At 48.8% G+C, this 12719-nt stretch overlaps 1 protein-coding gene across 1 annotated transcript in view; it reads right to left on the bottom strand.

Moving 5' to 3' along the window:
- atm (ATM serine/threonine kinase) overlaps positions 1-12719 on the bottom strand; it is a 43302-nt gene that overhangs the window by 17257 nt on the left and 13326 nt on the right. Inside the window, exons 21-41 of the mRNA XM_031573911.2 lie at positions 12386-12461; positions 11727-11854; positions 11331-11448; positions 10796-10966; positions 9980-10155; positions 8919-9162; positions 8694-8809; positions 8407-8533; positions 7907-8106; positions 7105-7279; positions 6707-6871; positions 6183-6315; positions 5652-5747; positions 5283-5454; positions 4778-4919; positions 4398-4574; positions 3410-3602; positions 2409-2517; positions 921-1079; positions 669-774; positions 301-389 (exon numbers count right to left, since the gene is read on the bottom strand). Of these exons, the coding sequence (XP_031429771.1) occupies positions 301-389; positions 669-774; positions 921-1079; positions 2409-2517; positions 3410-3602; positions 4398-4574; positions 4778-4919; positions 5283-5454; positions 5652-5747; positions 6183-6315; positions 6707-6871; positions 7105-7279; positions 7907-8106; positions 8407-8533; positions 8694-8809; positions 8919-9162; positions 9980-10155; positions 10796-10966; positions 11331-11448; positions 11727-11854; positions 12386-12461 (3072 nt within the window). The remainder of the gene's footprint in view (positions 1-300; positions 390-668; positions 775-920; positions 1080-2408; positions 2518-3409; positions 3603-4397; positions 4575-4777; positions 4920-5282; positions 5455-5651; positions 5748-6182; positions 6316-6706; positions 6872-7104; positions 7280-7906; positions 8107-8406; positions 8534-8693; positions 8810-8918; positions 9163-9979; positions 10156-10795; positions 10967-11330; positions 11449-11726; positions 11855-12385; positions 12462-12719) is intronic.

The following is a 12719-nucleotide window of genomic DNA, read 5'->3' as shown; positions in this document are numbered from 1 at the left end:
TAGAATACATCAAGAATATATCAAAGACTAATCTAATTCTATATGTAAAACAAGTATTTCCTATAGCGCCTTAAGACAATTGTGTTGTTTCAGCGCTACATACATAAAAATGAATTATACACTGCAGCACTGTTCTATAACATTCTGACATAACCCAATAGTTTCGCCCGTATGGACTCTCTGTGTTGAGAGTGAGCCCGTGTGGACTCTCTGTGTTGAGAGTGAAGAGCCGTATGGACTCTCTGTGTTGAGAGTGAGGAGCCCGTATGGACTCTCTGTGTTGAGAGTGAGGAGGGGTACCTGGTCAAAGGACTGATGATCTTGCCTCCTCCACACCCATAGAGGCTGTCTGGTTCTCCAATGCTCCTGTACACCTCGATCAGAAGCTCCTGAGGGACATGAACACATGTCGGCTGGTGTATGGGCTTAGAGCTACACGGATCACAATCTGCTCACTTAAGCAGCCGGATCATCTCTTTGATTCCTGAACATCAACCGGCTGACTTGGACTCTTTTCTTAGTCATTTAGCATCTTCAGAGACTTCAATCTGAAGCATCATTAAAATAATCTCTTTTAAGTAAAACACAAGTTTACTTGAGAAAAAAGAAAGACATGACAGATAATTATCCCTAGCAGTCTAGCACTGTGTGTGTGTGTGTGTGTGTACCTGCAGACTGATGCCTGTATCCTCCACACTCTTCTCGCTCACGCTGCTGATGGAGAGGGTCTGGCTCTCATCAAACGCAATCCTCCTGCTGACTCCAGGCCCACCTCTGACACAGGGACAACAGCAGAGGAATCAACACACGCGCACGCGCACGCGCACACACACACACACACACACACACACACACACACACACACACACACACACACACACACACACACACACACACACAGCATCCCCCCCTCTCCTCACCTGCGCCTGTGCTCCAGGTCAGAGCGGAGTTTGTCCACGTAGATCTCGCAGTAGAGCAGGGCGGTGAAGTGGGCGGAGCACAGCTGGGCGGCACGTGCCACCTCCAGGTAGTTCAGCTCCAGCCAGAAGTTAGACTCACACACCGTGCCACAGGGCTGGCTGGGGGTCGGAGGTCAACAGTGACAGTCTCAGTATAGTGATATTACTCCCACTACTTGTGTTATCGACAGTGACAGTCTCAGTATATTATGATATTAGTCCAGCTACTCGGCTATTATTACTCCCACTACTTGTGATACTGTCTCTTAATCAATAGTCTGTGCTTGGGCATAGTACTGTGATACTACACTACCCCTACTTGTGTTTTCAACAGTGACCTTGTGAGTATAGTGATACTACTCCCACTGCTTGTGTTATCAACAGTGACCTTGTGAGTATAGTGATACTACTCCCACTACTTGTGTTATCAACAGTGACCTTGTGAGTATAGTGATACTACTCCCACTACTTGTGTTATCAACAGTGACCTTGTGAGTATAGTGATACTACTCCCACTGCTTGTGTTATCAACAGTGACCTTGTGAGTATAGTGATACTACTCCCACTACTTGTGTTATCAACAGTGACCTTGTGAGTATAGTGATACTACTCCCACTGCTTGTGTTACTGTCTCTCAATCAATAGTGTGTGCTTGAGCATAGTACTGTGATACTACACCCACTACTTGTGTTATCAACAGTGACCTTGTGAGTATAGTGATACTACTCCCACTGCTTGTGTTATCAACAGTGACCTTGTGAGTATAGTGATACTACTCCCACTACTTGTGTTATCAACAGTGACCTTGTGAGTATAGTGATACTACTCCCACTGCTTGTGTTATCAACAGTGACCTTGTGAGTATAGTGATACTACTCCCACTGCTTGTGTTATCAACAGTGACCTTGTGAGTATAGTGATACTACTCCCACTACTTGTGTTATCAACAGTGACCTTGTGAGTATAGTGATACTACTCCCACTACTTGTGTTATCAACAGTGACCTTGTGAGTATAGTGATACTACTCCCACTACTTGTGTTATCAACAGTGACCTTGTCAGTATAGTGATACTACTCCCACTGCTTGTGTTACTGTCTCTCAATCAATAGTCTGTGCTTGAGCATAGTACTGTGATACTACACCCACTGCTTGTGTTATCAACAGTGACCTTGTCAGTATAGTGATACTACACCCACTGCTTGTGTTATCAACAGTGACCTTGTCAGTATAGTGATACTACTCCCACTGCTTGTGTTATCAACAGTGACCTTGTGAGTATAGTGATACTACTCCCACTGCTTGTGTTATCAACAGTGACCTTGTGAGTATAGTGATACTACTCCCACTGCTTGTGTTACTGTCTCTCAATCAATAGTGTGTGCTTGGGCAGAGTGTTGTGATCATAGCACGTTCAACCGTATTTGTAAAAGGAAGGATGCAGGCCAACCTGTCGGAGTCGGTGGGCTTGCTCTGCTGTCTGAGGTAGTCGATGACAGCCAGCATGGTACGCAGAGAAGCCTTATCTAGCTGTGCCACACTGCTCACATCAGAGTCCCCTGCTCACGCACACAACACACACACACACACACATCAGAGTCCCCTGCTCACGCACACAACACACACACACACACACACATCAGACTCCCCTGCTCACGCAAACAATACACACACACACACACACACACACATCAGAGTCCCCTGCTCAAGCACACAACACAAACACATCTGAGTCCCCTGCTCACGCACACAACACACACACACACATCTGAGTCCCCTGCTCACGCAAACAACACACACACATCTGAGTCCCCTGCTCACGCACACAACACACACACATCAAAGTCCCCTGCTCAGGCACATAACACACACACACACACACACACACTTCTGAGCAACTCAAGACAAATCAATCACACTTGACACGATTATTGTTGCATTTCTATAAGGTATCTGTATGAATCAGAGGCTTTGTCTGATCAATACGGGTAAAATAATATAAATATGATTTATTAATGCCATACAGATCCAATGTCATGCACAAGCAGGTGTGTCAGCAGAGACACAGAGGTGGAGAATCTCCACTAAACACTAAAATCAGTTGATTATATGACCTGTTAATGACCTGACCTGGATCAGTTGGAATTAAACTGTGGTAGAAGTATGTATGTTAGTGTGAGTGTGCGTGTGAATGTGATTGTGAGTGTGAGCGTGAGTATGAGTGCATGTGTGTGAATGCGTGTGAGTGGGCGTGTGTGAGCGTAAGTGTGAGTGTGAATGAGAGAGAGAGAGAGAGAGAGAGAGAGAGAGAGAAAGTGTGAGTGTGAGCGTGAGTATGAGTGCATGTGTGTGAATGCGTGTGAGTGGGCGTGTGTGAGCGTAAGTGTGAGTGTGAATGAGAGAGAGAGAGAGAGAGAGAGAGAGAGAGAAAGAAAGAGAGGTGTTGCCCACCTGAGTCAGTGGGCATGGGCGCGGGCGTGGTGGGTCGGCTGGGCGGGGTGTTGGGCGATCGGGTGCAGTGGGCGAAGAAGCCCTGGATGTGTGTGGAGAGCAGCTCCCTCCAGCTGCCAGCCCCGCCCCCGTCTCCCAGCAGCACGTCATGGATGAAGAGGGGAAGCACCTGCTGACAGAAGCCCGTCTGGACCTACAGCACAGAGAGAGAGAGAGAGAGAGAGAGAGAGAGAGAGAGAGAGAGAGAGGGAGAGAGAGGGAGCAGGAGAGAGAGAGAGGGAGAGAGAGAGAGAGAGAGAGAGAGGGAGAGGGAGAGAGAGAGAGGGGGAAAGACAGGGAGAGAGAGAGAGCGAGAGAGAGAGAGAGCAGGAGAGAGAGAGAGAGAGAGAGAGGGGGAAAGACAGGGAGAGAGAGAGAGCGAGAGAGAGAGCAGGAGAGAGAGAGAGAGGGAGAGGGAGATAGAGAGAGAGAGAGAGAGGGAAAGACAGACAGACAGAGAGATGACACCAGTACTGTCACCAGGTATTACTGCTGGCTGAGAGTCTTCCTGCAGCTCAGACAGTGGAAGAGAGGCTTAGTTTTCTTTTCTTCTCTGCCCTACCAGTACAGTTGGATGAAAGAGTCTGCTAAATAAACACAAATCAATATAAATATAAATAAGTCTCTCACATGCACATCATCAGGCATTCAGGTTCTGCAGTATTTTCTTCTTCAGATTTTTCTCATTTTTGTTGCAGCTGCCTTTGCACCCCTCCACTCTCTCCCTCCTCTCTCCTTTCTTTTCTCCTCCCACTCCCCTTAACATCCCCCTCTCCTCACATCACACAGGGGTCTAGTGAGTGGTAGCTCTTTCCACTCTGGCCCCCACCATTCTCCTCTCCTCTCTCTCTTCTCCTTGCCTCACAGAGAGGTTCACCCCCCCCCACCCCTCTCCTCTCCTCTCTCTCTTCTCCTTGCCTCACAGAGAGGTTCATCCCCCTCTCCTCACCTCACACAGGGGTCTGGTGAGGAGCAGCGCTTCGCTCTTCACCCCTCCGCTCTCCAGCAGCGCCACACACAGCCCTCGCAGCCACTCCCTGTGTTTCCCTGGCGACGGCCGCCACAGCTCCTCGCTGTCCAGTCGCTCTCTGCCGTCAGGGTCGACCTCTGACCTCACCGCCTGATCCTGAGACAGCAGAGTCACGGTTACATCTTCAGGGCTACGAGCCGACATTTAGCCCAGTCAAACCAAAACTATGGACTTAAAAAACAAATGTTTTGCAGATATTGTGTGAACAGTATTTAGCACGCCTGCCCCACTGCATTTTGTTTGCTATACAGCATTGAAAGATGTGTGTTCTGAGGGTCAGACAGTGGTGAAGAACCTGCCTTCTTCTTGGTGACCCTGAAGGGGCTGAGGTAGACGAGCATGGGGTCGCGCTGGTCTTTGTACACCTCCCAGAAGAGCACTCCAGACTGGGACGCCAGGATGGCCTTCACACACTCAGCCGCAGCCTGCCTCACCTCGATCCTGCAGTACACAGCACAACCACAAGAGGGCAGTATCAGCATAAGCAGTCTGCTGGAGAGCTCTGTTAACTGTGAGGAGTATGCTAAAGACTTAAAGTATTTTTCTCCCCTGTTCCAGTAGTAAAGAGCAAACAATGGACCAGAGAAATACATAATATTAATTCATAATTTTTATAGAGACAAATAATCTAACAATTGATTACACTTCTTCAGATTTAAATATTTATTCACCTTAAGTCATTTAAGAGTTAAGAGTTAATAAAGAGTGCATTTCAAAGATGAAAACCATGGTCTTGTGTTCATCATATTCCCCTAAGGGACATCTGGTCAGTGAGGATGAGGAGGGGAAGGAAGGTGAGATCACCTGTGGTGGGTCAGAGCTTTGTTCATCAGTCTGAGGATGATGAAGATCCACTGGTGCTCAGCGTCCGCAAACAGCGCTACCGCTCGGGTGTACTCCTTGTCCTTCCCATGATGCAGTGCGATGGTGGACAAATCCACCGGCCCCAGCTCTCCCAGACAGCTACCAATGGCCTCTGCCAATCCGCAACATTTTTAATTCTCATGTACCAATCCATGCCATTTTCATATCTACTCTTACAATAAATGCCCTGGCATTCTGTGTACTTATAGTCCATACTAATCAAGAGACAGCGCAAAGCTTCTCCAGCTATTAAGTGTCCAGATTGAATGTCAATTGTGATCACAATGTGTCTGTTAGGTGAGTTCTTACCAAGAACGTCACTTCCTCCAGGGCAATTGGCAGCCACTTTCCCAAGCTGCAGGAGACTCAGGACAAGCCTCACCAATACACTACCAGCAGGGTCATCTACACACACACACACACACACACACACACACACACATATTTCAGACTGATAATAGATGGCCATACTTAGATACACAAACTCAGATATTACAGACTTACAAAATGGTTGGTTAACATAAGATTTTGGTCATTAAATGAAAAAATAAAACAGACTGTCTGTGAATGTGTATTTGTGTGTGCGTGTGTGTGAGTATTTGCGTGTGTATTTGTGTGTGTGTATTTATGTGTGTGTGCGTGTGTGCATGTGTGCTTGTGTGTGTATTTGTGTGTGTGTATTTATGTGTGTTAATTATGTGCGTGCGTGCGTGCGTGTGTGTGCGTGCGAGAGTGTATTTGTGTGTGTGTGTGTTTGTGTGTGTGTGTGTATTTGTGTGTGTGTGTGTGTGTATTTGTGTGTGTGTGTGTGTGTGTGTGTGTGTGTGTGTGTGTTCTGACCATGGCACTCCCTGAGCAGTGGCCTCATCTGCAGCCGTTGTGAGCCCAGCAGCCTCTGCAGGTCCTTTAGTCCCTCAAGCCGTGTCCGCGGCAACGAGTCACAGGAAGTCATCGACAGGAAGTGCTCAATCTCCTGCAGACACAGACACAACAATCAATAAGTGATTTTGCTCAAAAGCACAAACAAGCTACCAAGCACTCCACAAAGAGTTCATACTTCACAAAGAGTGAACAACTTGACTGAAACCAATGTGTCTGAGCCACATCTCCTAGATAAGGATCATAAGAAATCCTATCCTGTACCTGTACCCGTCCCCGTACCCGTACCCGTCCCTGTCCTGTCCCTGTACCTGTACCTGTACCTGTACCTGTACCTGTACCCGTACCCGTACCCGTACCCGTACCTGTACCTGTACTTGTACCTGTCCCTGTCCCAGTCCTTTTCCTATACCTGTCCTGTTCTAATCCTATTCTCATCCGGTACCTGTCCTTGTCCCTTTCCTGTACCTTGTCCTGTCTTGTACCTGTCTGAGACTGAAGGGTCCACTGCGGTACTTGAGCTGCTGCTGTACGGCCCGCAGCTCCCTGAAGGCCGGCTGGGCTGGGAACGGTTCCAGCAGAGGGATGGCCTCTCTCAGGGCACGGTTCTCCGGGTTCTCCACCACCAAGAACTGCAACAGGCCTAGCACCTGGGGGAGGGAATGAATGAATGAATGAATGAATGAGTAAGTCGATGAATGTGTGTGCATGCCAGTAAGGTGTGGAGGTGAGTTTGTGAGTGACCATCTTAATTCAAACACAGCCATTGAAATAGGTGACGTACCGGACTCATTATGCATGAGGACTTATATGTGTGTGTCAGTGTGTGTGTGTATGAAAGTGTGTGTGTATGAGTGTGTGTGTGTGTGTGTGTGCTGCTCACCTGCTGGGAGATGGTGGGCTGGTCGGTGACCTGCGCGGTGAGCGTCCCCACGATGACCTGCAGGTGGCTCTCCAGGGCGTCGTCACAGAAGGTGACGGCCGTCCGACAGACCAGGGTCAGCAGGTCACAGCACAGGGACACACTCCGCACGGCCACCTCCCCCGCACGCACGGGCCTGTGGAGACAACACACACGTCAGAGTTTAACATCAGCACACACACACGCACAGGCCTGTGGAGACAACACACACGTCAGAGTTTAACATCAGCTTCACTGCAAGTACTGTGTTACTATGAGGCATTGAACCTATGAATGTACCTGTTATTTACACTTGGGCTTTAGGTTATGTCTGAATGTGTGAGTGTGTGTGGGTCTGTAGGTGTGTGTGCGCGTACCTGCTCTTGATATGATGTATGATTGAATAGATTGTGTGTGTGTGTGTGTGTGTGTGTGTTTGCAGGTGTGTGTGTGTGTGTGTGTGTGTGTGTGTGTGTGGGAATGCAGGTTTGTTTGTGTGTGTGTGTGTGTGTGTGTGTGTGTGTGTGTGTGTACCTGTTGTTGATGTGGTATATGAGCGTATAGATGGTGTGTGTGTACCTGCTGTTGATATGGTGTATGAGCGTATAGATGGTGTGTGTGTGTGTGTGTGTGTGTGTGTGTGTGTGTGTGTGTGTGTACCTGCTGTTGATGTGGTGTATGAGCGTATAGATGGTGTGTGTGTGTGTGTTCGTGTGTGTGTTCCTGCTGTTGATGTGGTGTATGAGCGTATAGATGGTGTGTGTGTGTGTGTGTGTGTGTGTACCTGCTGTTGATGTGGTGTATGAGCGTGTAGATGACGTCTCGGAGCACATAGGCCCAGGCTCCCCCCAGGCCGTCCTTGACCTCCTGCAGCAGCAGGCTGACGAACAGGTGGTACATCATCAGAGCCCGGTGCCGCTCGTACACACTGGTGCTCTCAGAACCCGCCTGGCACAGCGCCAGCAGGATCCGCTGGATAGACACCTGCCGCAGGCACACCAGAACCACAACTAGGACTAGTGGTCCAAATCACACTATACACACACTACACACACACACACACACTACACACACACACACACACACACACACACACACACACACACACACACACACACACACACTACACACACTACACACACTAGACATCTAAAGTAAATAACAAGCTTTAAAAAAGTAGATATCTGGTTTGACAAAAGTTACCACATGCAGAATATGTGTGTGTTGTGTGTATGATGCATGGGTTTGTGTGTTTGTGTGTGTGTGTGTGTTGCCGTATGTTACCGGGGTCTTGGAGAGGATGGCCACCAGGCTCTTGTGTGTGGCGCTGTGGCACTTGCTCAGGTAGCCCAGCGTGGCTTTGATCACATAGGAGCTGAAGTAGGGGGGATTGGGCGCGGGGTCCAGCTCACTGAGGGAGGGACACACACACACACACACACACACACACACACACACACACACAAAACAGCAAGACTTGTGTGACGTTTGTGGGATTGTTACGTTTAAAAAGTGCGGATTTGTTTGACGTTTGTGGGCGCAAGCCTGGTTCTCCCATACTGCTTTCTTACCCAGTAAACCTGTGCAGCTCCCCCCTCTCTGCTCCTGCTCCTGCGTCTTCATAAAGGGTCATCAGCAGCTCCACCACTATATCAGCCAGGTTTCCGCAGATCAGACTGTCTATTTTCTACGAGAAGGGTCACAAACAGCTCTTAATGCATCCCTACGTTCGAACTTCCTTTAGGGAAAAGCGTAACGTTCCAGACCCTCCGAGGAAGATTCTCAGTCCATCTCACCTGTTTGCCGAGGCACTGGCCGTCCTTGAGGAGGTCGTAGACCCGGTGGGCCTTCTCCCGGTGCTGGGCGGCGCGGGGGTCCTGGCCCGACTGGGCGAAGTAGGGCAGGATGTTCACCATGATCCTGGGGAAGCAGTCGGCCAGCAGCAGCCTCCAGTCACGGCCCAGCTGGCTCCCGATGGAGCGCACCGCCTCAAAGTCGTCCAGGAAGACCAGGTGAGGAACCAGCACCTGATACGAGCTCCTGGAACAACACAGGACATTTCAGATCAGAGCTCCTGCAACAACACAGACCACTTCAGATCAGTGCTCCTGCAACAACACAGACCACTTCAGATCAGAGCTCCTGCAACAACACAGACCACTTCAGATCAGTGCTCCTGGAACAACACAGGACATTTCAGATCAGAGCTCCTGGAACAACACAGGACATTTCAGATCAGAGCTCCTGCAACAACACAGGACATTTCAGATCAGTGCTCCTGCAACAACACAGACCACTTCAGATCAGTGCTCCTGGAACAACACAGGACATTTCAGATCAGAGCTCCTGCAACAACACAGACCACTTCAGATCAGTGCTCCTGGAACAACACAGGACATTTCAGATCAGAGCTCCTGGAACAACACAGGACATTTCAGATCAGTGCTCCTACAACAACACAGGACATTTCAGATCAGTGCTCCTGGAACAACACAGGACATTTCAGATCAGAGCTCCTGCAGCAACACAGGACATTTCAGATCAGTGCTCCTGGAACAACACAGGACATTTCAGATCAGTGCTCCTGGAACAACACAGGACATTTCAGATCAGTGCTCCTGACACAACACAGGACATTCCAAATGAAATCACAGCTGAAGCACCGCATCCTCAGCCAAATGGAGTGATCAACTCAACAATACATGAATGTAGTCACTGAACAAAACAAGATCGAAATGTATTATAAATTAAAAGTGTGCCACAAAGTGTTAAGAATCCTAAGAACCATTAACAATGTTCTGAGATGTGTGTATATATGTGTGTGTGTGTGTGTGTGTGTGTGTGTGTTTGGCCATACCTATAGAAGTCCTGGAGTGTGTTATGGTTGAGGAGTGTGTAGGGGAAGGCCTCGAGTGTGTAGCTCTTGTCCGTCTCTCTCTGGCACAGCCACTCTGACACCAGGTAGGACAGGTGAGCACTGACCAGCGCCTGGGGGCTGCGGTAGCCCAGAGTATGGGACACACCATTCAAGACCTGCCAATCACACACACACACACACACACACGCACACGCACACGCACACGCACAAACACACACACACACGCACATGCACACGCACACACACACGCACACACACACGCACACGCACACACACGAGATTGTTACTGTTATTGTCACTCATTACAAACGTAACACAAACACTAGTTGTCATCTGTGTAACCCTTGCAATCTTGCCCAACAAAATGTGCCACTGGCAACCCCCCATGACCCACGCGTCCAGACGCCTGTGTGTCGGTATGTGTGTCCGTGTGTGTGTGTCCGTGTGTGTACCCGTGTGTGTGTCTGTGTTGTGTGTCTGTGTGTGTACCCGTGTGTGTGTCTGTGTTGTGTGTCTGTGTGTGTGTCCGTGTGTGTGTGTCTGTGTGTGTACCCGTGTGTGTGTCTGTGTTGTGTGTCCGTGTCCGTGTCCGTGTGTGTGTCAGTGTGTGTGTCCGTGTGTGTGTCCGTGTGTGTGTGTCCGTGTGTGTGTGTCCGTGTGTGTGTGTCCGTGTGTGTGTGTGTGTGTCCGTGTGCGTGTGTGTGTGTCCGTGTGTGTGTCCGTGTGTGTGTGTGTGTCCGTTTGTGTGTGTGTGTCTGTGTGTGTGTCATCCTCACAGCAGAAGCGCACACATGCCTTTTTGATGAGATTCTCCTCCATGTTGTTCTCCTTGTAGGACTGGACCAGAGCAAACAGCGCCTGCTTCTCACACACGGGGCTGCAGCACATCACCATGGCAACGCTCTTCAGCAGGGTGGCTCGCCGGTTGCACGTCTCATCGGGCAGCTCCTCAGACGCCCCAGACTTCTACGAGGGGACAGGACAGGAAAACAGCCATTTTGGACAACATCCTCATGGGTGCAGTTTGCATTGATGTCTATCAAGGTATGACAGTGGCCCTAGTTGGGGCATGAAACATTGAATGAAACATTGAATGAAACAAAGTTTTCGTTTCAGATGGAATGTCATCAGTAAATGTTTTTGTTACAGTACACATTACAAAGTGGTGCAAAAGAACTTCTTAACTGCTATAGGGAATATTCACCTATATTCCTAATGTTTTGTATCTACTCAGACAGAGGCATAGGACCTGTGCTCTGTGAGCGCTGTGTGTTTTGCATCTACTCAGACAGAGGCATAGGACCTGTGCTCTAGCGCTGTGAGGTCTCACCTGAATCTTCATCCCCTCCTGGGCCTTCAGGTAGATGTTCTCAAAGGCCTTCTGCTGCTTCTTCAGGGGCAGCAGCCTCCTGTCCTCCCCGTCCTCTGACTTCCTGTCTACAAACAACCTGCGGAGAGCAAAGGGCATTCTGGGACACAACATTCCAAGCACAAGAGGAACCAGCTATCTTGTGCTGATTGTTCTTCATTTTTGAGAATCAAAATAAGGTGACCAGTGGTCTACATCCATGCAGTCAGCCAGGCAGCACTCTCATCCATCCATCCATCCATCCATCATCCATCCATCATCCATCTGTCCATCCATCCATCTGTCCATCCATCCATCCTTCCATCCATCCATCCATGTTTTGGAGCGTCCACTGAGAGGACAGGTCTCACTCCTCACCTGTCCAGGGCCATGGCCGCCAGCATGCGCACGTGATGATGAGGGTCAGCCAGATGGTCTGGCAAGGCATCGCTCACAGCTTGCTCCTCCCCCATAGTTAGCACCGCCCACTTACAGCAGGGGTCCACCTACAATAAGAGCAGCGCAATCAGTGTCCAGTTCAGGGAGTTCATTAAGTTCCTTTAGTTCATTAAGTTCATGTAGTTCATTAAGTGCATGTAGTTCACGTAGTTCCTTTAGTTCATGTAGTTCATTAAGTTCATTAAGTTAATTCAGTTCATGAAGTTCATTAAGTCAAACAAACACTGAGCTGTATAACATGTAACAATGTAGAAATCTAGAAAGACATCAGGGCATTCCAGAGGCACAAATTTAGTTGAGCACATACTAGTACTACTGCGTCAGCCATTGTTGAGTCGCATTTTATAACTTACTGCCACATTAACACAAATATCACAACATAACAAAAAACATTGCATGTATAGTAGAGAGAACGAAGAGAACAGGAGAGTACAGGCGATGACGGAAGAGGACAGGAGAGGACAGGACAGGAGAGGACAGGTGGTGACAGGACAGGAGAGGACAGGACAGGACAGGACAGGTGATGACAGGACAGGTGATGACAGGACAGGACAGGAGAGGACAGGACGCTTGCTCACCTCCAGCAGAGCCCCCAGACACTGGACCACAGCGGCCCTCACAGGTGCAGTGCTCTTCCCTTTTTCACCCAGCATGCTACAGGACACACACAAGAACACACACAAGAACACATGTGTCTGTTTAGTGTTTAAGTATCAGATCCGTTTGGATGCTACAGGACACACACAAGAACACACATGTCTGTTTGCATCAATGTTTAAGTATCAGTTCCGCTTCTATACACATAACATCAACACACCTGATAAAACCTTATCTCCACCATCTTGTCTAGTTTAAGGTCTACATTTCCAAGTAGAATATGCATTTATACTTTTGATACTAATAAGATCATTC

The sequence above is a fragment of the Clupea harengus genome, chromosome 9 (assembly GCF_900700415.2).
Source record: "Clupea harengus chromosome 9, Ch_v2.0.2, whole genome shotgun sequence".
Classification (NCBI taxonomy): Eukaryota; Metazoa; Chordata; class Actinopteri; order Clupeiformes; family Clupeidae; genus Clupea; species Clupea harengus.
The sequence above is the reverse complement of the archived record's forward strand: the minus strand, read 5'-3'. Positions and strand labels throughout refer to the sequence as shown.